Consider the following 24,176-nt stretch of genomic DNA (forward strand, 5'->3'; position numbering starts at 1 on the left):
AGTTTCTTTGAGGAGTTTTGAGGTACCCGGGTCAGGAGGGCTGGGGCAGCCTCGGCCGCCAGGGGGCGCTCTCGGCCCGATGGGCGTCGGACGTCCGTCGTGGGGGGGCGCTGCGGGCGCCAGGCCTGGGCCCTGCCCTTCCAACTGCGGACCGCGGCAGTGCAGGGGAGGCCGCCCGCGAGGGAGGGCCGGCCCGGGGGCGGGACCACGAGCCCGAGGGGCGGGGCGGCCGCGCTCCTCCCTCCCTCTGTTGCCCCTTTCTTTCTTTCTGTCTTGGCTGTCTCCACTTTTCTTTGCCTAGCCGCCCCGCCGAGGGGGCGGGCCCTGCAGCCTTTGTTGCCCGCGGACAGAGCGCAGCCGTCCACCAGGCCGGAGTCGGAGCTGGGACGCCGGGAGCCGCACGCGGCCCTGGCATGTCCTGAGCCGGACCCGGGACCGGGCAGCGACTGGACCGGACAGATAAGAGTGTGGGCGCGGGGTCGCCCAGCGGCCCCCCAGCCCCGGCCATGCCCCGCGGCCCGCGTCCCGGCAGCCCGGCGCCGCTGCGGCACCCCCTCCTCGTGCTCCTCTGCACTCTGGCGCTTGGCGCCTCGGGACCCGCATCAGGTGGGTGGCTGCCCCTGCCCGGCCGGCCCTGCCCTGCCTCCCCACCCTTCGCCCAGCCGAGGTTTAGCCGCGTCTCACTTTTGAGGACTCCGCTCTGGCTTCTGAAGCTGGTTGCGTTCCCCACTCCCCTAATGTTAGGGACTCGGGTGGGCTCGGTCCGACTGGGGGGCGAAACTGCGCCTGTAGGAGTTTTTCCCATCTCGAGACTCAGCTATGGATCCCCTGCCTGTCGCTTGGAATAAGCCTCTTCCTCTCATTGGGCCCCAGTTTCCCCACATCGGGTGCAGTAGTGCGCGCATTGCTTTCTGAACTCTGGTCCGAGGGGCTGCACGGAGCGCGGTGTGCCAGCCGAAGACCTGGCTCCTGAGTGTGTGTGGCTTGCCTGGGAAGCAGGCTGGCTGGGAAGATGCGGGCTCCCGCGCCAGGTCGCAGGACTACTTGGTTCCCTCGCCGCGCCCCCGGCCCCCAGTCCCGGGCCAGCGCATTTGTGCTCCCGGTGCGGCCCTCGGTGGTTTAGGGGCCGGGTCTTGCGAGGCCATTGCACTTCCTGCCTTTCCCTCCCCCAAGTGTGAAGGCGCCGGGAGCGGAGCGGGGAACAGAAGCTTCTTTCCCCCGCCCGGGATAACTCGCCGCCCGGCTCGGGCGGCCTTCGACGAGCCTCTGGCCCGCGTCCAGACTCTTGTTCCGTCGCGAACTGCTGGGCATCCGCACGCTCCTGGCGCGTTCGGAGCAGCGGAAGGTGTAGGAGACCCCTGGCCGGGTGTTCAGGAAGCTTAGGGTCTGCCGAGGCTGGTGGGACAGAGAGGAGAGCCCCTGCAGGCCGGGCCAAAGGAAGGCTTGGAGCGGGGAGGGGCCTGCGGCTGGACTGAAGGATAATGAATTCTGGATGGGCTAGAAGAGCCTGCAGGGTGTGAGGGCGCCCCAGGGGAAGCTCAGTCCAAGACCGGGTTAGACCCTGCTTACTGTGATGGGGTCGACCCGCGTCCCCAGTGGAGGGATTGTGGAGGAAAAGCCTCCGGGCCGGAATGTCGGGGGCATTTAAACGTTGAGAGGAGCAGCTCATGAAGGAGGTTTGGTCTAGCAGCCATGGGCAGGGAGTAGAAAGTGAACATTTAGGAGCACCTACCATGCGCCAGCCTCGCCTGTTCTAATTTCTCATCATTTCAACATCAGCCCCTGCAAGGCAGATGATAGGAAGTCCTTTCACAGATGAGGAAACAGTCTCAAGAGAGTAGAGTGACTCACTAGGACCAGATTCCTGGGTTGCCTGCATGAAACCAGTGTTTTCCCACTGCTCAGTGCTGGGGTTCAAAGAGGATGAGCCAGGTGATAGGATTCAGGCAGCAGGAAAATTGTTCCCCCAGGAACTGCTGGGAGCCTCAACTTTGGTCCAGTCCTCCTGGCAATTCTGGCAAGAGGATTCTTTTTAAGATTAAGTGAGATACTGAATGCCATTTGCTTAGTACAGGGCAGAGTGACTACCATGTAGTGGCCATTATTTTAATTAGTCTGTCAGGTAGACCCAGTGGGTTTAGCGAGTCCCTGGTGAATCCTACAACTTAGACCTGCTGTTTAGTAATAGAGGCAGGCCAGGCATCATTTCCCATCTAATATGGGCATGACCTGCCAGGGTGGAGTGTCTGTCTCTAGTGTAGGGCCCTCTCCATTCTGCACTCACTGAGGATTCCTGACCTGGAGGCCTCTGACCTTTTGGTCATTTTCATGGGAGCCCCAGGATTCCAATCTGGGGCTCTTCCCACTGAATGTCCCCTTCTTTGAGACCATGGCACAATGTGAGCTAACTTTTAGGAAATACATCCTGACTTTTTCTCCACCTGTGACAAACCCAAGGACTTGCTGGGAGTGGGGCCTAGTTGTGTCTCCCTGCAGCCCCCATGGTCTACTGGGCACCCCAGCCCTATGTCCATGCACTGCTGTGCACACCAGGACACATGGAGGACCCGCAGAGGAGTATGTGTGCAAATCCCACACCACCATCCCTTGGCATGAGCTGCAGGTCGTCTGAAGGGCTGGATTGTAACTCATGTTCTTAATAAGGAGGTGAGGGTAAACACAATGTTGGCATTTCTTTGGCAGAAGCTCCAAAGTGATAGTTCTGTCTTGCGGGGGTGATGTGCAAAGTATTTAGCACCCAGGGTTGCAAGAGCTCAGTCCAATCAAAACAGACCTCCTGACTTAGCAGAACAGACTCAGCCAAGAACTGCTGGCACTCCTGCAGACAGGCACCTGCTGCCATCCCACTGTGGGTTTAGCTTGGCAGCTTCCACTCTGATGCAAGTACCTACCTATCAAGACACTAGAACCTGCAATTATGCCTTGCTGGCACTGAGAGGCGCTAGGTTCAGCCACTAACATCTCTTACCAGTGTCAACTATAGGTGACAGTGAAAGAAAGTTTTTAATTCACCCCTTCTGCCCTTAAACATTTTCATTTTTATTTTTTTAGAGGCAGGATCTTGCTCTGTCACCCAGATTGGAATGCAGTGGTGAGATCATAGCTCACTGTAGCCTCGAACTCCTGAGATCAAGCAATTCTTCCCCCTCAGGATGCCAAGTTGCTGGGGCTATAGGCATGCATGCCTGGCTAATTTTTTTATTTTTTATTTTTTTTTGAGACAGAGTCTCACTCTAGTACCCTGAGTAGAGTGCTGTGGCTCACAGCAACCTCAAACTCTTGGGCTTAAGCAATCCTCTTGCCTCAGTTTTTCTATTTTTAGTAGAGATGGGGTCTTGCTCTTGTTCAGGCTGGTCTCAAACTCCTGAGCTCAAGCATCCGCCTGCCTCGGCCTCCCAGATGCTAGGATTACAGGTGTGAGCCACTGTGCCCAGCCATGCCTGGCTAATTTTTTAATTTTTTTTGAGAAATGGGGTTCTCACTGTGTTGCCCAGGCTGGTCTCAAACTCCTGGCCTCCTCTCATTTCTCAAAGTGCTGGACTTATAGGTGTGAGCCACCACACCTGGATAAAAATACTTTAGTGGCAGAACAATACAAGTTCATTATAAAAAAATTAATGCTAAACAGAGCAAGAAAATAAAAATTATTGCAATAAAAGTGGCAACATCCTATAAATCTTTATTTTTATTATTATTATTACTTTTTTTTTTGTAGACAGTCTCACTGTGTTGCCCTTAGTAGAGTGTCGTGGCATCACAGCTCACAGCAACAGCAACCTCAAACTCTTAATCTCAAATGCTTAAGTGATTCTCTTACCCCACAGCCTCCCAAGTAGCTGGGACTACAGGTACCTAGCACAATACTGGGCTATTTTTTGGTTGTAGTTGTCATTATTGTTTGGCAGGCCTGTGCTAGGTTTGAACCCAACTCCAGTGTATGTGGCTGGCGCCCTAGCTGCTGAGCTACAGGCACCAAGCCTATTTTTTCTTTTTGATTAAAAATATTTTGTTAAGCCATTAGGCAAAGCGATAAAATGAGTTTTTAAAGAAATAACTAAGAATACTTTAGAACTTTTCTTGCTAATTTTCTATTAACTCACATTTGCCATGTGACAACTATTGTTGTTTTAAGCACTTATGTACTAACTCATTTACTTCTCACAGTGAAAGAGAAGTTATAATTACTGTCATTGCTGTTTTACAGATGGAGGAGCTGAGATTCTGAGTGGTTGCATAATTCACCCATGGTCTCACAGCTTTGGGTAGCAGAGTTGGGATTTAAATTCAGGCAGTCAGCTCTAGAGAACACTAATCTGAATACTTTTTACGTGCAGGAGAGCTCTGCTTAACCCTGTTCACATTTTTGAACTTCATAGGATGCTTTTTTGTAAGTCACCTTGAATTTCTGTCTTGCAGTATTTGCCCAAGGTCTAGAGCAGGGATTCTTAATCAGAATGCACATCCCTAGACATATGGGTCCCTCCCCAGGGACACTTTTTCAAGCTCTTAGTCACATAGGTGATCTCTTCCCCAACGACATGCATTTGAGGACGACATCGTTGCCTAGAAACATGCTGCATAGCTCCTGCAGTTAGGAACTTCAGGGCTGGTTGGCATCAGTTCCCCCTGTGCTTCAGCTTATCGTTAGGTGATGGGCTATGATTCTCCATGACCGGGAACCAGTGTCAATACTCAATTAAACAAAGCCTTGGAGTTGTAGCTGTTGTCTTTCTATCTCTTTGTCATTTTCACCACCTCAAACTGGGCTTCATTACTCGCGTTTTCTGGCCTGGATTCTCTGAGCAGAAGAGGAAATTGGAACTCAGACGTATGACCCAGGTCATACAAATATTAAGTGGCCCAGTTGGGACCCTGGTCTTTCAAATGCCTCTTGACAGTACTTTTTTTTTCTTTTTGAGACAGAGTCTCACTTTGTTACCCAGGGTGGAGTGGCGTTGGATCATAGCTCACAGCAACCTCAATTCTTGGGCTCAAGCCATCCTCTTGCCTCAGCCTCCCAAGTAACTGCGACTATAGGAGTCCACAACAAAACCTGGTTAGTTTTTAGAGTTGGGGGTCTTCCTGTTGCTCAGGCTGGTCTCCAACTCCTGAGCTCAGGCTATTTACTTGCCATGGCCTCCAAAATGCTAGGATTATAGGGGTTAGCCACCGTACCTGGCTGACAGTGCATTGTTTTGTCACTCCCTTGTGTGTCACTTCACAAAACATATGCCTGGCTGAGATTCACTTCAAGATGCTGGTTCTCACTTCTAGCTTTTCCCCACATCTCTGAGGGGCTACCACATGGTGCCTGCTACCCCGATATCCTCCTTATCTCCACAGTTGAGTTCGTACCCACACATCAAGTGACATCTCAAGTGCATCCTGCTTGATGAAGCTTTTCTTCATCCTAGTCTTTCCATGGGAAGTCCCCTCCCCTTGCTTCACTTCCTCAGGACTGTGCCGGGGCTGGGTGCCCTGTCACCCATGCTGCTGTTTCAAATGCAAGGATGATGTCTCGTACATTTTCCTGGACTTTGGAGCAATTAATGCTCCCTCACGATTAGTAACCCAGAGTGACATACTAAATGCCAAGCACCAGGCAGGTAACATAAATGAGCAAAAAAGGCTGGTAGGGAGACAAATTTTTCTTAAAATCTCTTGTTTTTCCATTTTTGTTAGTCAATTCTTTACTGAGTGAGAAAAAACACAGGATGCCAGTGGGCTGTCCATCCACACTCATCCTCAGTGTTGGGAAATGATAGGGAGGATTGGTGATGTCTCAGGGAGCATAGCCCTCTGCGGGGGGGTTTACTGCTTGATTCTAGCTCCTTCTGCCAGGTAGGAATTTAGGCCTGATGTGTATCGATGATAGATTTTTCAAGGAAAGCTGAAAATTGAGATTTTTTTACAAGATCATGTGATTCTAAAACACTGGTGATTGATTAAAATGTTTCTTCAGTATTTGTGCCAGCTGAAACAACCCCACCCAATCAATAAACTGACAAACAAAAGCAAGTCTGCAGGCTGTAGTAATGGCATTGTAGTCCCAAATTCCCTTATTAGGTTGTCAGAGCAAGAAATCGCCTTAAATCTTCCAGCCCAGTGGCTTCCAAAGGCAAGCCCCTGAAATGGCTACATCAGAATCCCTGGGAAAGTCTAGAAAAATAAAGAAAATTCAGATTCTGGGAACCCTGTTCTGGAAACAGAATCTTGGCTGGGTCCTGGGCACCTGCGTTTTTCAGAGCTCCCCAGCACTGTTCATGAGCAGCCAGGTTCACTTCTAGAGGAGGCTTCCTAAAACTTCCAATGATCACAGCTCCCTGCAGCTTCTGGTAGAAACACAGCTTCCTAGTCTCTAGTCCTGGCTTCCTGGAGATGCTGATGTAGTTAGTCTGAGATGAGACCTGGGTATTTGTTTTTAAGAAATTCTTTTTTTTTTTTTTTAACAACTTTACAAAAATATAATTGTCATGCAATAAAAAATACAGAATATGGTGATTTTAGACTCATGTTACACACTGTGAAACCATCCCCACAAGCATGATCATGGACATAACCATCCACTGCAGAAGTTTCCTCGTGCCTCTTTGAAGGCATAAGAAGACTTTCTTCCTGCCCTTTTTGCCCCTCTTTGCTAGACAACCACTGTTGTATTTTCTGTCAATGTAGATTAGTTTCAAGTTCGTAGAATTGTATAGAAATGGAATTAGGCACTATGTACTATTTCTGGTCTGGCTTCTTCCACTCAGCGTGATTATTTTGAGACTTATCCAGGTATCGATAGTTCATTTTTTTTTCTTACCACTGAGTAGTATTCCATTGTGTAGGTGAGACACAGTTTGTTTATTCATTCATCTATTGAAGGACATTTGAGTTATTTCCAGTTTTGGGCTATTGCAATTAAGGGGCTATGAGTATTTATGTACAGGTCTTCACGTAGGCATACACTTTCATGTTCTCGTGAGTAAAATTTCCAGAGTGGAATGGCCTGGTCAACTGTGTATATGTTTATTTTTCTAAGACATTGCCAAGTTGACTTCCGGACTGGCTATGGCACTTTACCTTTCCATCAGCAGTGTATGAGAATTCCAATCTTTGAGCATTCTAATAGCTATGTAGAGGAATCTCTTTGGGATTTTCAGTTGCATTTCTTTAATGACTAACAGTGTCGATCTGTGTTTATTTGCCATGTATATATCATCTTTGCTGAGAAGTATCTTGTTAAAAGATATTTTGTTAAAAGACGTTTTTCTCATTTTAAAAGTTAAGTTGTTTTTGATTTCTGAGCTTTGCCGAGTTCTTTCTCTATTCTTTATAAGTCCTTCGTCAAATACCTGATCTATAAATATTTCCACCCAGACTATTACTAGTCTTTTCATTCTCCCAACAGTGTCTCTTGAAGAGTAGAAAAATTTAATTTTGATGAAGTTGAAATATTTTGTAGAGGACACGGAGGAGAGCAAGATGGTGGCCGAGCAACAGCCTCCTTGCGTCTGGGCACCGTGAGTCTGGGGAGATAGGACTCCAGGCATCTCTGGCTGGTGGGATCTGCCTATCATCACCCCTGTGAACTGTTTTGGTGTCATTGGACTGGGCACTCAGTTGAGCTGCCTTGGGGAGAGCCTGGGCGGGAATGCGGAGAACTTTGGCCATTGTCTGGGGCCCCAGTCTGAGCCGCTGAGCCAGACTGAGCTAATAGTGCTTGGCTGTGGGCCACAGGGAGCCATTGTGAGCGATCTGTTTTTAAGAAATTCTTATCCATGAAGTCTGGAAACTCCTTGCACTTGGGCTCCCTGATAACCAATGATGGGGAAGACTTGCTCAGTGCCAGACAGTTACCCAGCCAACACAGCCTCATAACCCTTGGAAAAGGATCTTTGAGTCCTGAACCTCAAGTTGTGGTAAGAGGAAGATGTCCTCAGCAGGGGGCACACCACTGGTGTGTGCAGGGCACTCATCATGTGGCTTGGCAGAAGACAGCCTGGAGGAATGGTCTGGTTTCTTAGCCTGGCTAGGATGGATCTTTGGGGTAGGGCTCAGCTGCCTTCTAACTGACAGGCAGCAGCAGAAAGAGCCCTGGTAGTATGTCTGCAGGTTAGCCAGGCATTCGTTTGGGCCAAAGGGATCACTGTCATGAACAGCCAGAATTTCAGGAATTGGGTATAAATCCAGTCACCCTGGGTAAGACCTGGAGTTGCTAGAAACTCCAGATCAGTGAGTTTCCTAACTGTGCTCCCCAGAGGCTAGGAACTGCAGAAAGGGAAAAGGGGCACAAAGGCGTGGGCCTTAGGTTTCCTACACCATCCCCCTCTTCAGTAGCACTTCTCTGATCTGTGTGTGTGTCCACTTGAGATTTCTTTTGAAGACTGATGGCCAAAGAAATTTGAAAAACTTGATCTAATCTAACTTCTTCACATTAACAATGAGGAAACAGGCTTAGCAAGGAATGGACTGCTAAGAATATACAGTCATATGACTGAAGAGCTTGGGAGACTTGGGTCCTTGTCTCAGCTCACTCTGCCACCCTTGCTGTGTGGCTTTAGGTCATTCTGTCACCCTTTCTGAGCCTCCCTTTGCTTTCTTACCTACAAAGCAGTCTGGAGAGCTTACTGCTGGTGCAGGCATCCTAACCTGGGGTCCACAACCTAAGGGACAATGAATCCAGGGGATTCATTAACTTAGATGGGAAAATATTACATATTTAATTTTTCTAACCTCTAAGTGAAATTTACATTTCCATGTATTGTGACTATTATCAACAATTCTCAGTAGTATTAATAGCACCTGTGATTTGCTACCAATAGAAAAGAAAAAAGATTTTTCTATTTCATTACAGTTGTTGCAGTGTCTTGAAATAAGGTTTATACCCAGTCATCAGTACTTCAAAATTACCATAGTTAAATTTGCTACTAGACCTTGTTTAAAGCAGTAATAAAGGACCATATAATTCCACACACCACTTTTTTTTTTTTTTTTTTTGAGACAGAGTTTCATCATGGCCCCCTCGCTAGAGTGCCATAGCATCACAGCTCACAGCAACCTCAAACTCTTGGGCTTAAGCGATTCTCTTGCCTCAGCCTCCCAAGTAGCTGGAGCTACAGGTGCCTGCCACAACACCCAGCTATTTTTTGGTTGTAGTTGTCATTGTTTGGCATGCCCAGGCTGGATTTGAACTTGCCAGCTCCAGTGTATGTGGCCACTGAGCTACAGGTGCCAAGCCACTGAGCTACAGGTGCCAAGCCACACACCCCACTTTTAAAATAATTTTGATAGCTATTTCCTTGATACTCCAATATATTTTATTTCATGCATTTAGAAAATTATTTTGAGAAGGGAGTGTATAGCAAAAAAACGATTAAGAATCCAATCCTTACTGGGAAATCCAAGAGGACAGAGCAACAGGGAGAGGGTTTTTAAACTGTAAGGGCCTGAATAGAGGTCTGCAAATTCTTTCCATCCCTGGAAGCTTTCTTCAAATGAACTGTTGCATGCAAGAGATAGATCCTAGAGCTACTCCACTGAAATGATGGTGGTAAGGGCCAGGGAGCCCTGCCTGGGTGGTCTCTCTCCATCTCTCCATCCCAGGAAGCCTGGAAACACGGAACTGCAGGCACCTGAGGACACACGTTTAAGCTCACCAGGCTAATGATAACACTGACAGTCGCAATCATGTTCAATCAGCAGGAGGCCCTGCTGTATATGGAGCAGCTAGTGCTAGTTCCTTTTGTCCTCCCCACAATCTCGATTATGCCCATTCTACAGGTTCACTCAGCAAAGGCTGAGAAATGCCTACATTCCAGACACCACTTCTGGCACTTAAATCTTCAACAGATTTAAGATTAAAGATTCTTGCCCTCCTAGAATTTACATTGGGAGGAGGTGAAGAAAACAGACAAATAGAAAAGGTAGGCTGGCCACTGTGATTTACACCTTTAATCCTAGCATTGTGGGAGGCCAAGGCAGGAGGATCATTTGAACTCAGCTGTTGGGAACCAGCCTGAACAGGATGGAGACCCATCCCTACTAAAAATAGAAAAATTAGCCAGGGTCCTGGCAGGTGCCTGTAGTCCCAGCTACTTGAGAGACTGAGGCAGGAGGGTGGCTTGAGCCCAGCAGTTTGAGGTTGCTGTGAGCTAGGCTGTTACCATGTCACTGTAGCCTGGGCAATAGAGTGCAACTCTTATGTCCCCCCAAAAAAGTTACTGCAATAATCCAAATGGAGAAACTGAGGCTCCGAAAGATTAAACTAGCAGAGCTAGCAGGTAGCACAGTTAAAATCTGAATCCAGGTGCTCTGACTGACTCAAGCTGCGCACTTGGCAGTGACCCCTCTGGTGTCTGGGGACCTGCAAGGCCCTGCCCTGGACCTAGGTGCTATTGTGCTTGTCTCCTCGCAGGGCACCCAACCCAGGGCCGGGCGACTTTGGATATCGTGCACCCAGTGCGGGTGGACGCTGGGGGCTCCTTCCTGTCCTACCAGCTGTGGCCCCGCGCGCTGCGAAAGCGGGACGTGTCCACGCACCACGACGTTCCCGCCTTGTATGAGCTGCAGTACCGCGGATGCGAGCTGCACTTCAACCTGCCGCCAACCCTCACCTGCTGGCGCCTGGCTTTGTGAGTGAGAATTGGCAGTGAGGTGGCCTGGGACAAGCGCACATCCGGGCCCGCACCCCCGCCTGTCACCTGCTTGGCGAGGTGCAGGATCCCGAGCTTGAGGGCAGCCTGGCGGCCATCAGCGCCTGTGATGGCATGGTGAGTGCGCCCGGAGGGTGCGCAGGCAGGTGGGGGTGGCAGGATGGGGGGCGGCCACCAGCCTTGCCTGTGTGCGTGTCCTCTGCCTATCTGGGTATTATCTACTATAAGATGGGAGTGATCCCGTAGGCCTTGGCGGATCGCAGTTTTTGACTGTATTCCTGGGATGGTGCCCAAACACTTGGATTTCTGAAAAATTTCCAGGTAACACTAAAGCTGCAGATCCAGAGATCCCACTTTGAGAACTGCTGTTTGGATTATGTAATTGGAGAGTAGTTGAGCTCCTTCCTTTAGGGTGTCAGGACCATTCCTTCACAGACCCCTCTCCAGGACAGTCACCCCTTTCCCTTTAACCATTCTGCAGGGGGTGGTGAGAAGCCCCTCCCAGTGCCTCTGCCCACATTAGAGCTTCCTTTGGCTTCTGCACGAAGCCCTAATTGCCACCCCTGATCATGTGCAGGTTAGAGCAGCTCCTACCCCAGCAGGGTGGGGCCTTTTCTGTGCCTATTGAGGTGACCATTGCTGCCCTCCCACCTCTGAAGGGTGTGGGAGGAGTGGGGGACATGTGCACACTCAGCCAGTCATTGTTCCTGTTCCTGGAGGGCCCTCGGCTTAAAGCCTTTAGACCAGGCATCCTCAAACTTTTTAAACAGGGGGCCAATTCACTGTCCCTCAGACCACTGGAGGGCTGGACTATAGTTAAAAAAAGAAAAGTATGAACAAATTCCTATGAACACTGCACATATCTTATTTTGAAGTAAAAAAACAAAACAAGAACAAATACAATCACACTGCCTCATGTGGCCCGTGGGTCGCAGTTTGAGGACCCCTGCTTTAGACAAAAGCCATGGGCTGTGGCGGTGCATGGCCTGATGGCAGGACAGCCCAAACTGCAGGCTGTGGAACGTCTGGGCCTTTAAAGGCCTGTCTGCTCAGCAAAGTATTCTCATTTATGGACGGTCATTCCCATGTTAAGAGAATGTGCCCAAGGTCATCTAGTTAGTTACCCAGTGGGGGAGTCTGCATTCAGATCCTGGAGCAATCCAGGCTCCTTGGCCCTGTACGATCCAAGGGGCAGAATTCTGCCAATGAGGGGAGGTCTGAGGAAGGTAAAACCTTCTTCCCTGTTGGTGTCCTGAGTTTCCTCAGGAGGTGGCCGGCTGCCCAAAGATACTTCCCAAGCCCCTCTCTTCCTTAGACTCTCTGAATGCCAGTGGATATGCCCAAGACATCCTTGCCAGTTTCCCTTTTCTAGCTGGCCTTAGACCCAGGGAACAGGATGTCCTGATGGCCATGGGCATCTCTATGGCCTGGGTGTGGACTGAGCAGCCTTTGGAGTGATTCATCACACAGGGAGACTGAGGGCAGGTCAGAAGCTGGTCACCTGGGAAGGGGCACAGTGGCTAGAGATGGCTGGCATGCAAAGGAGATGCAAAATAGCCTGGACTTAGGATGGCTGCCTGGAACTCTACAGATAAGGCCATTTTGTCAGATCTTACCCCTGATGGGGTGGGTGTGTGGAACAGCATCTGGGGGCAGTGGCTTCTGAGCTCCACTTTGAAGCCTTTGGGTGAAATGGCACGGTAGGATGCTCCAGACAGAGGGTGCAGTGTAAGCAAAGGCTTGAGATCAGGGGTGGTGGGCACAGTGTGAGCTCAGAGGCAGGTGGGCCTTGTGAAGGGTGGGCAGAGCACCTGAGAGCCAGCCCTCTCTGGCCCTGGTGCTTTTTCTCCAGAAAGGTGTATTCCAGCTCTCCAGCGAGGACTACTTCATTGAGCCCCTGGAAGGTGTTCCGGCCCAGCCTGGCCACGCCCAGCCCCACGTGGTGTATAAGCACCAAGCACCAGAGAGGCCGGCACAGAGCGGGAATTTCAGCACTCCAGGCACCTGTGGGGTGCAAAGTATGCTCCTCTGCTGCCAGTTCCAGTGCAGGGAACGGGCTTAGGATATCCAGAGCCCTTTCTAGAAGCCCCTTTCAACATGTTCAGTTTTCTTTGTACCAGAGGAAAACAGATGGATAAACAGACAGACACATCATCGTAGCCTGTGCCCTTAAATGTGCCACGAGCTATGTCCTCTGCCAGTCAGGTGTGCCCCAGCCAATGCCTGGGCTTCCCTCCCTCACTCCCACCTCACCGGCCTCCCCACTTCAGGGTTTCATCCCCCACTGCTCCTCCCCACCTTTGCCTGTAGCACCTCTGACTCTAGTAACCATTCTTCCTGCAGTGTGCATTAGCGAGGATCCCACTTCCTCCCACCCTGCTCCCATGCAGAATAATTGACCTCTGTGGTTGAGAGCTGTAGCGTGGTACCCAGCACATCCTCTGGAGATGGCAGTAGTGGTGGCGGTTACCATGAGGAGCTGTGCACTAAGGGTTGCTGGTGTTTGGGGACTGCTCAGCTGGTACTCCACCCTCAGGCTGCCCACAGCTCTGTTTGCTGAGCAGATGCCCACGGAGGCATGCTTTTTGGCCTCAGTTTCCTCAGCTTCACAGATGTACTTCCTCTTCTGGGGGCAGGCCTGGATCAGAGGGCAGCCTAGCAGTTGGACTATGGGGTCTGCATTTGCTGGGATTCACTAACTCCCAGTGGGGGAGGGAATGATGCAGGGCCTGCTACAGGAGCTATCAGGCCCAGAAGCTCTCCTCACACAGACTCGGTCCTTTACTGTGTTTATACCCAGCATCTCATTTGCCCCTGGAGGTCACTCTGTGAGGAAGATCAGCAAAGAAAAGTGACCAGGCCAAGGCCACACACCTAGGTCTGGAGCATCCATGCTCCTCACCTCTGGTTCCAGGGAGGTTCCTATTGCTCCAGAGGGGGCTCAGTGAGGAGATGACATATGCCCAGGGCCAGTCCACTGGTGGCTAACCCTCTTGTCTGGGGCCCACAGCATCCCTGGACCTGGAGTCTCGACGGGAGCGTTGGGAGCAGCGGCAGCAATGGCAGCAGCAGCGGTCAAGGCGTCTACACCAGCGCTCGGTCAGCAAGGAGAAGTGGGTAGAGACCCTGGTGGTTGCCGATGCCAAAATGGTAGAGTACCACGGGCAGCCACAAATCGAGAGCTATGTGCTGACCATCATGAACATGGCGAGGCTGCTGTAGGCAGGAGGCAACAGGTGTGGTAGGGACCTCGGGGGCTGGTGTTGGGGGGTGGGTTACCAGGGCTGGGTACAGAGCAGGAAGGCTGTTAGGCTGAACCTCACACCCAGGTCTGGACGTCAGATAGGAAGGAGAGTCTTGAAGCTCCTGAGTCTAGGAGGGATTGCTGGTTGGGTGTCTCTAGGAGAGAACCTGGGCAGAGTGTGTCATGTCACCATACTAGCTCAGCTGGCATTTGGGAGAGGGAGAGGGAGACAGAGGGGGAGGCTGAGGCAGCCGTGGCCCTGTGCCTGCCCGGGGAGTTCACAGGTTAGTTGGTTCATTCATTCATTTGTGGCAGAACCTGGACTAGATGCTGAAGACACAGAAATGCCAATCTGACCAGCCCCTGCCCGAGACAGCCGTACATGTTAGAGTCAGAAGGATCTGTATAGCTCTATTGCCCATTGGCCCGTGGCCTTAGGCAAGTCACTTTCCTTGTCTGAGCCTCACCTTGCTCATTTGTGAACTAGGCATGATGATGGTACCTTGTGGGGTTGGCAAACTGTTCTTGACCCCATGTGACTGTTGAGACGACAGAGGCTTGAGAGGGTAAGTGACCTGCTTAGGTCATACAAGGTAGAGCAGAGCCGGATGAGAGGCCAGGTCTCCTCAACCCACTCAGAGTTCTGTGCCTGATTGGATCTGACAACAGAGCCCTGGGTGTGCAGGTGGGAGGTCTCAAGCTGCCAAGCTGCTGCCCACAGCCCCCTGGGAGAAATGTGTTTGTTGTTGGCATTCTTGGCAGGCTTCCTGGTCAGCAGGCCACTGCCCAACCCTGTCTCTCTTCTGGGTTGGGTCGCTGGGGCAAGGTAAGGGCATGTGTTCTATGGCAGGATGACATCTAAGGGAGTCCTATGTGCTGCTTGTCCCCAAGCCAGCAGCTCATCTCCTGCAACCCTGGAGGAAAGACCCTGTGAGTTCATCTAGTATCTTGCTCCCTAGTTGACGCCCTAAAGCCCAGGGTCAGAGAGAAGAGAAGGCCCTGTCCATCTCTTCTGGTATCACACCCCCACTATTAAGTCCTCCTTAACAAGCACAGCTCTGGGCCAGGTCTCCATGACTTCATTCCCCTCTTGGTTCCCTGCTCCATGTGGAATAAAAATTGTAGCCTTCTGCCAGGCCTTGAAGTTCCAGCTCAAGCCTCTCTGTTTAGCCCTATCTGCCCAGGGAGGGCAACCACTTAAGGCCAGGCTTTAGGAGGGATGATTGCAGGATAGCAGGGTCTGGCCCTGGGCTAGGGGGTGGGGTAAGCCAGGTGTCTAGGCCCTGAGGGCCTCTCATTCCCATTCTCAGCCTGAAAGACTCAAGAACATGGCTGGAGCCATGTTGAGTAAGTTTGTTGAGTAAATTTGGCCTCCCAGGGTTAAAAAAAGTAAAAGAGACTTTTTTTGCTGCAGAACTTCTCAGAGCCTTCAAAGCTGATATGCACTGAGAATCCCTGAGCGAATAGGCAGCATTTTCCAAATTTAAGAAGAGCAAGGACTATAAAGCCGTGAAATCTGGATTCTGATCCCAGCATTACCCTTCCTTTGAGTCTCAGTTGCTTCATTTGTAATGAAGATAATTTTGCCCACCTTTAAGGAGATAATGCATATCACATTCCCAGCCCAGGGACTGTACATATTAGCTTGGATCAATGTTCGCAGCTGTAGTATCTGACCTTCAGCCCCACAGCCACCTACAGGACAGCCTCACTTCTCTCACCAGTGCTTCCCAGGCCCCAGATAACAGTGTTTTCTCCTTGGCAGACCCAGATCAGAGTCGTGGAGCTCAAGTGGGTTTATCTCAAGCATAGCAAGACAGGTCCCACTCTACCCCAATTTTTACTCCCCGTTCTGTTCTTTCTCTCTGAGGTCACAGGCCATTTTTGAGGAGCACTTGTCACTGTGTCACCTGTAACCTCCAGATCTTGCCTTCACATAACACTGCCTAGCCCTGGCTTGCTCTCCAAGCCTGCAAGAGGGCTCAACTTCCCTGGGTGTCATCTATCTAGTTAAAATACTCTGTATTTGGCTTGGCACCTGTAGCATAGTGGTTATGGCACCAGCCACATACACCGAGGTTGGCAGGTTTGAAACTGGCCTCGGGCCAGCTAAACAACAATGACAACTGCAACAAAAAATAGCTGGGCCTTGTGGCGGGTGCCTGTAGTCCCAGCTACTTGGGAGGCTGAGGCAAGAGAATCACTTAAGCCCAAGAGTTGGAGGTTGCTGTGAGCTGTGACACCATGGCACTTTACTGAGGGTGACATAGTGAGACTCTGTCTCCAAAAAAAAAAAAAAAATAGTTGGTACTGACCTGATGCCATTAACAAGCATCTCTTCATTGAGTCAAGACTCTACCTACCTCCAGTGTCTCCTGGTGCCAATTTTGCCCCATCTTTCTTGGGAGACAGCAAGAAAGTTATTTATGCACGCTGATGGAGGGGCTTCATGATGGCACTAAGCTCTGACTCAGGATATAGCATGGCCCAGTTGTTGGGCAGGTCTTAGCAGACCCTCAAGGGCCTGGAGTCCTCAGAAGCCTTTGCTGGGGACTGATGCCAAGTTTATGTGTCTGTAGTCCAGCAAAGACTTGTTCTTTTGATCTGACTTTCTCTAAGATACTTTTCTTATTTTCCACTGGTTTTTTTTAAAATTAGATAATACTAAGCTAGTGCCCAAGATTCGTTCATTCAAAAAATATCTCTTGAATGCCCATCCTGTGCCAGATTGTAAGAGGGAGTCCACACAGACACAGTCCTCACTGAGCTTGTGGTCCAGCCAGGGAGACAGACATTTATAAAACTGTCACCTTGATGACTATGAATATACAATAGAGGAAAGTGCAAGGAAGGACAAGTTCATGGTGCGTTAGGAATGTGGGGTAGAACAAAGGTTCCCAGAGGACACAGTGAAGGACTGAGAGCTGGAGAGAGGGGAGAAGACAACTTGGGGAAGATGCCTGAAAAGCTGATCTGGCCTAGGAGCACAGCTCCTGCACAGGCCCTGCATTAAGAAGAATCACAGGATGCAAAAAGACTGAAAGGTTGGAGCCAGGGAGCCAGGAGGTCTGGAGGGATAGGGGTGGCCAGAGAAGTGGGCAGGAGCCAGACCATAGAGGCCTGCTGGCTGGGCAGGGGACTTTTGTCCCTTCCCTGTGGACAGTGAATAACCACCTATGGCTTTAAGCAAAGGCATGGTGTCCTTGGGTGTGCATTTCAAAGACAGATGACTGAACTAACAGGCTGCAGGTGGCCATGCAAAATTATGGGATTTTTCAGAGAAGACCATAACTGCTAACTAGACAAGAGGCAATACAGATTTGGACTGGGCAGTGGTGTTGGGGATGAAGGGGAGAGAGAGATTCAAGTGAAACTCGGAGGCAAAATTGATTGGCTGTGGGGGGGGAAGTCATGAAGGAGCTCTGAGGCTTCTAGCACTGAGCTCTGATACATCACTGTTTAGCTTCACCATTTCTGAACTCCTGTCTGAAAGTGCAGGTCATCCCCATTACCAGGGACATTCATGCCTCTTAACAGTGTTTATTTTATCGATTCCTATTTAACTATTATTTTTCTAGGCCAGGTGCAGTGGTTCACACCTGTAATCCTAGCACTCTAGAAGGCTGAGGCGGGTCGATTGCCTGAGCTCAGGATTTCAAGACCAGCCTGAGCAAGAGCGAGACCCTGTCTCTACTAAAAATAGAAAAGCTGAGGCAAGGGGATCATTTGAGACCAAAACTTTGAGGGTGCTGTGAGCTATGACTCTACTCAGGGCGACAGAATGAGATTGTCTCCCAAAAAAAAATCCCCCAAAAACCCAAACATATATATATATATATATACATATATATATTTTTATATATGTACATATAAACAAATATATATGTATACATATATGTATATAAAAATATATATACATATATATAAAATTGTGCTTTATGCACTTCTAGAAGTCAACTCATAACTGATCTGTCCTGCTATCTCTGCCCACTGATAACTGTCCCTCATTTTTGTTCTGAGGGAGTTTTAAAAGGGAAGCTATCTCTCCCCACCCATTTCCCTGTGTCTTGGTATACCTTCCATCCCTCGGGGTGGCCCTCTTTCCTGGAGCTCTGTAGAGAGCCCCCATGTAGCCAGATGTGCACACCTGCCCCGTTGGCCACATGGCTGTCAGCCCCAGGGAGGATGGGACAGCAAATCAGTGGGCAGCCTCAAGTGGCATGTGCCTGCCCCACCTTACCTCCTTTTAGGCTCTACCCTGGTCTTATGCCTCAGGGAGGGATCACCTCGAGGTTGCTGGTCCTGACATTTCCAGGGTAAGAAGGACTGCCAGGCTGACTGCCTGGGCAGTTAGCAGGACTCGCACCCTGAGATGGGCCAAGAAGCCAGCACTGGGTAGTCGGAGCTGAGAGGAGGTGACACTTGCAAATAGACTCCACACTAGTGCTCAGGAAGGCCTCACTTGGTCCTAAGAGGGGCCTGAGAGGCTTTGTTCCCCCCCAGGTTTTGCCCTTGCTGGATTGAAGCACCACATGTGCAGATGTGGGGACATGCTTCGCTGCATGGGCACCGTGTTGGTGTGTAGCCTGTGTGCACCTTGTGAGCACCCTGTGTGAGCATGGGTGTGCATTCCCCGGGTGGGCTGCCCATATCCTATATCCTCTTTACAGTCTGACCCCCATCTCTTGGACAGGTGGCCGGCCTGTTTCATGACCCAAGCATTGGGAACCCCATCCACATCACCATTGTGCGCCTGGTCCTGCTGGAGGATGAGGAGGTGAGAGGCCTGTGGCCCCATCCGTCCCTGCAGTGGGCATCAGCTGCCAGAGCTCTCCTGCCATTGCCTGAGCTGCTCTGTATGGAAAGGCATAGGGATAGCCTCCTTGGCCTGAGCAGTGTCTTCTGTCACCCCCCGCTCTCCAGCTGGGTGTCTCTCAGGTCTCAGGTCCTTCCTAGGAGGTGCCTGCGGGAGGGGTGGTGAGACGGGAGGATGGACTGCAGCCACTGGCCTGCTGCTTGTCCAGCACTGCCGCTGTAGGCCTTGGTTTCCTGCCTTCCTGTGGAGAAGAATTGGGTCTGACTCTCTTGAGCCCAGGGGAGGCATGAGCAGCTCTATCTGCCTGCAGGAGGACCTAAAGATCACACACCATGCTGACAACACCCTGCGGAGCTTCTGCAAGTGGCAGAAAAGCATCAACATGAAGGGAGACGCCCACCCCCTGCACCACGACACTGCCATCCTGCTCACCAGGTGCCCAGTCGGGAGAGGCAGGCTCAGGGACAGGAGAGCCGTGCCTAGGGCAGTGCTCCCTGACCCTGAGGGAGAAGTGCTGGTTGGGGGACACAACCCGTTCTAGGGGAGCCCCATGTGAAGAGAGTTTGCACAGCTTCGTTACAAGGCTGGATTCCACCACCCTTTGGGGGAGGGGGACCTGTTTATTTTGAAATAATGAAATAGTTGTGCATTCTCATGTGGAACTAGCACAGAGGCCCCATGTGCCCTTGCTCTGTTTGTCCTGGTGATGACATCTCACAGTATCCCAACCAGGAACTTGGTTTTGATTTGGTCCGCGGACTTGCTTAGCCCTCACTAGTTCTCTGCGTGCATGCATGTATGTGTCCTGGATGCACGTGTGCACACATTAAGTTCTGCGCAGTTTTATCCCTTGTGTAGTCAAACATTTACCCTCGCAGTCTGGATACGGAGCAGGTCTGTAAGAAGGACACCTGCCTGAGAGTCACAGCCACCTCACCACCACCCTCTCTCCTCATCCCCTGTTCACAGGCAGAGTTTGTGAACTCCAGGCAGAGTTACTGGCCCTCTGCTGGGCACCCTCGTCAGAACAGTGACCAGCATTGTTCTGTGCACAAGGCTGCTTCCCAGGCCCAAATGGAACCCAGTGTGCTGTGTGTCAATGAGGGCACCCACTTCCCCAGATGGCCACTGTGCCAGCCTGACATCACAGAGTGTAGGAGGTGATGTCCTTCTTTCTCTGGGTCAGTGGAGGCCCTTCCCTGGTCTCCTCAGTTCCAGTAGGCCTGGCACTAGTCTGGGTAGCCTGAAGGCCACTTCTCTCTACCTGTGCAGGAAGGACCTGTGTGCAGCTATGAACCAGCCTTGCGAGACCCTGGGCCTGTCCCACGGGGCGGGCATGTGCCAGCCACACCACAGCTGCAACATCAACGAGGACACAGGCCTGCCGCTGGCCTTCACTGTGGCCCACGAGCTTGGGCACAGGTACTATGCCTGCCCTCATTGCCATGCCAAGAGCCTGGCTTCACCCTCCCCACCTGGGGGCACTGGGCAGCTAGCCCATGGGTCAGAAAATCGCAAAAAAGAAAATTGTTTGGGGAAGGAATTCCATCTTGATCTGGACACACACTGCCCCTGCACTGTCCCCACCCACAGCCAGGCTGCTTCACTGTCAATCAGGCCTGCAGGGTACCTCTGGGACTGGTGTGGAGTGAGCCCTGTGTGAAGGGGGTTGAGATGGGACAGGAAGTCCCAAGTCATTGTAGGTCCTTGGCTGTCTCACCCCAGCGCCCTTAGTGCTTATCTGTTTCACTCCTGATTCCTATTCCATCCTGGTCCCTATTCCATCCCTCTCCTGTTTGCTCTGTGACCCTAGGCCAGTGCACTGCCCTCTCTGGGCCTCTGAGCGCCTCCTATAGATTGAGGGGGTTGGATTCAGTCATGCCCAAAGCTCTCTGACTGATACTGCTGCCTGGGGCCCTCACATCTGAGTGTGGCCCCAGCCGCAGCCACCTGTGCCCACCCTGTTTATCTGGTGAATATGGCAGCATCTTAGGTTGTCCAGCAAGCTGATGAAGGCAGGTTCTCAGAGAGCTCTGCTGGTCAGAGGTGTTGGGGTAATCCATTCAGATGTGTGGGTTCCCCGGGTGATGGCCGTTCCTGCGGGTCCCTGAAGTTGCTCATGGCAATAGAAGGATTCACTTTGCCATGTTCTGCCATATCCTGGCTGTGTTCTCGGGGTTAGTTCCTTGGCCTCTCTGGGGATAATCATGAAGAGTGAGTTAGACAGCGTTTCCGAATGTGTTCAGCATGGTGCCTGGCACCACTGTTCTCTTCTGTCCTTCCTGGGGATGATCTCTTGGGCCTTTTCTGTGATGCAGCAGCTTATCTCCCTTCACTCCAGCACACAGGCTTGGGATAGGAGCTGGGTGTCGGGGAGGTGGGGGCTGGGGGGTCCTGTTGGACTGCTTTTAAGTCAGCGAGGTTGCAGGGGTCGTGTCAGGCCAACCCCTGGGCAAGAGAGGGCTGCTCTGGGTCCTGGCCCTCACTTTTGGCTCAGGCAGGTACACCTAAAAGTGGAACCCCTCGGGACACTAGCTGTCATACCTTCATTTTGCATTGAGGAAACTGAGGCTCGGAGAGGGCATGTGACCTTCTCAAGACCGTAGCCATTGGGTAGCAGAGTTGGCCCTGGGAATTAACACTGTATACCTCGTAGGTCTCTGGGGGAGGGGCAGGCTGATAGCCTCCCTCCGGCTCACCTGCCCCTGGGGCCTGTGCTCTCACACAGTTTTGGCATTCAGCATGACGGAAGCGGCAATGACTGTGAGCCTGTTGGGAAACGGCCTTTCATCATGTCTCCACAGCTCCTGTACGACGCTGCTTCCCTCACCTGGTCCCGCTGCAGCCGAGAGTACGTCACCAGGTTCCTCGAGTAAGTCCCTCACCCAGCCTGGGGCACCCACACTTTATGTAAGGTCACAGTCCAAGAGGGAGATGCAGTGTCACTGCAGTGTTGGGTATGGGAGGGGAGCTTAGAGGGGTACCTGATAAAGATGTGGGGCTGGGGTCCCAGTCATCCTCCTGGAAGGGACAGTTGAGCTAAAGCTTGATGTCTGATCAAGTTCACAATTGTCCAGAAGGGAGATAAATTCCTTCTGCTAGAGGAAGCCTGTGCAGAGACCTGCAGGCATGTAGAAACAGAGTAGTTTTCAGGGAAAGGCGAGGTAGGCCAAGGAGATGAAGCCAGAGGAGGCGCAGCCCAGCCCGTGGGCCAGTGAAATGCAGGGAGAAAGTGCTTCTCAAGGGCTGAACTCTAAAGCTTTGACCTTTCTTTTGCGTTCTCTTAATTTGTTGTGGTGTATTTTATTTGCCATTTAATGTTCTATGTAAGAAACTTATATTTTACCTCTCATTTCTATTTGTGCAGTTCCAGTTTTAGGTGCAAATATGAGAGCGTTTAACTTATATATAGAACCACCGAAATTGTACCGTTTATCTCCCATAGCTCATATATACTACCACAGTGGAAATGCTACACAAAACTAATACAGCTGGCTGGGCATGGTGACTCATGCTGGTAATCCCAACACTTTGGGAGGCTAAGGTGGGATGATCACCTGAGCCCAGGAGATGGAGCCTGCAGTGAGCTGTGATGATGCCACTGCACTCAGCCTTGGCAAGAGAGTGAAACTATCTAAAAAAAATAACCCCCCAAACAAGAAAGCCAATTAACTGGATGGGCTTCATCTCACTCCTTGACACATGCACACTCTACCAACACTGTCTACCTTCAGCTTACTGATGAGGAAGGAAAGACTGAAAGGGAATAACGGGGTACCCTCTCTTTCCCTCTCCTCCTGTAGTCATCATTTTCAGTGTAGTCATTGGCTAATATAGAGAAGAACATGATAAAAAGGATGACAGAACTCCTTGGTCATCACCTTCTTTCTGCATTTCTGATTCAAATGGCAAGTGTGGCCTCTCAGCATCCCTCTCCCCCTTTTGTGGCTTAGACACAACATGCTTGTCTTCTTGCTGTGATTCTCCCTGAACCCTGCACACTGTAGATTCTGCGCTTTTGGGGCAAATTGGATGCTAGATACAAGTGAGGTGGCAAGGAATGGTGGATACGGACCTGGCGGTGTCTGCTCACACACATGCCCCTTTGTCCCATCAGAGGAAAGACTTTACCTGCAAAGCACAAAGTCAAAGATACTAAGCGAGGTGCCAGTGGCAGAGCATTAAATTACCTACCTGCCTTGCCCCTCCCTACTCTCCATTGCTTTTCTCTAGGCACTCGCTTTTAAGCTTAACTCTTTTAAGCTTTTTCTAAATACTTACTTTCCTTTTCCAGAAAGCGTTCCTCGCTTGCTATTTTTTGATTCTTGAGATATCACCTAGAAGGTTGGCATTTAGCACTCCACATTATTTCCTGCACAAATGTTTGTCCCCTCCCATCTCAGTATAGTGTTAACCTAAGTACTTTAGGTCCATAGTCATTGTTTTCATTATTATGATTGTGTAAGTCTTCATCCATGAACCAAATGTTGACATTTCATTTTAAGAACAAGTCTTTTTATTTACTTGATTTTCTTTGCCTCTCTAAGTCTTCCATGTCTTTTAACAGTTCTATAATGTCTCTTAATCCAATTTTCTAGAAAGCAATCTCTACCAGATAATCCAGCTCCCTTTTTTTCCTGGGGTTTAACCCCAACTTCACTGTGTCCTCCGGGTTGGACTGGTTGCTTTCTAGGCCTACCCTAAGATTGTCATGGAGGGGCTTCCTGTTTCCTAGATACCTGCCACTATTTTTTTTTTTTTTTTGAGACAGAATCTCACTATGTCACCCTCAGTAGAGTGCCATGGTGTCACAGTTCACAGCAACCTCTAACTCTTGGGCTTAAGGGATGGTCTTGCCTCAGCCTCCCAAGCAGCTGGGACTATAGGTGCCCAGCACAATGCCTGGCTCTTTTTTGTTGTAGTTGTCACTGTTGTTTAGCTGACCCGGGCTGGGTTTGAAACCACTAGCCTCAGTGTATATGGTCAGCACTCTAACCACTGTCTATAGGCGCACAGCCAGATCCCTGGAACTACTTTTGGGAGGGTACCTTTTTGATTTTTTATTTGTTTGGGTGGAGCACATCCTGAAGCAAGTTTGTGAGAAAGCGTGCAGAGGGGCAATTTGCCTCTCTGAAAGTATCTTTATTCTTTTCTTATATCTGATTGATAGTTTGATTTGAGATCAAATTCCAGGTTAGAATTTACTTCCCTCAGATGTCAAAGGTATTTTTCCAATGTCTCCTGGTTTCCATCATTGCTATGGAGCAGTCCTATGCCACTCTGATTCCCAAGCTTTTGAATATTACCTTTTAACTATGGAGAAACTTTTAGGATTCTCTCACTCTTTCACTTGTTCTCTCTTTTCCTTTCCTTCCTCCCTCACCCCCTCCCTCCCTTCCTTCCTTCTGATTTTAAATTTCACAATTATGTGCTTTGGTCTATTTTAATTTGGGGGGCT

General features: G+C 50.5%; 1 protein-coding gene across 1 annotated transcript in view; it reads left to right on the forward strand.

Moving 5' to 3' along the window:
• Positions 1–306: 306 nt before the first annotated feature.
• LOC128588367 (A disintegrin and metalloproteinase with thrombospondin motifs 7-like) overlaps positions 307–24,176 on the forward strand; it is a 33,596-nt gene continuing 9,726 nt past the window's right edge. Inside the window, 9 exon segments of the mRNA XM_053595111.1 lie at positions 307–606; positions 10,421–10,603; positions 10,606–10,775; positions 12,511–12,676; positions 13,669–13,865; positions 18,596–18,679; positions 19,029–19,153; positions 19,991–20,140; positions 21,523–21,590. Of these exon segments, the coding sequence (XP_053451086.1) occupies positions 507–606; positions 10,421–10,603; positions 10,606–10,775; positions 12,511–12,676; positions 13,669–13,865; positions 18,596–18,679; positions 19,029–19,153; positions 19,991–20,140; positions 21,523–21,590 (1,243 nt within the window). The 5' untranslated portion in view covers positions 307–506.

The sequence above is a fragment of the Nycticebus coucang genome, chromosome 6 (genome assembly GCF_027406575.1).
Source record: "Nycticebus coucang isolate mNycCou1 chromosome 6, mNycCou1.pri, whole genome shotgun sequence".
NCBI classification, from domain to species: Eukaryota; Metazoa; Chordata; class Mammalia; order Primates; family Lorisidae; genus Nycticebus; species Nycticebus coucang.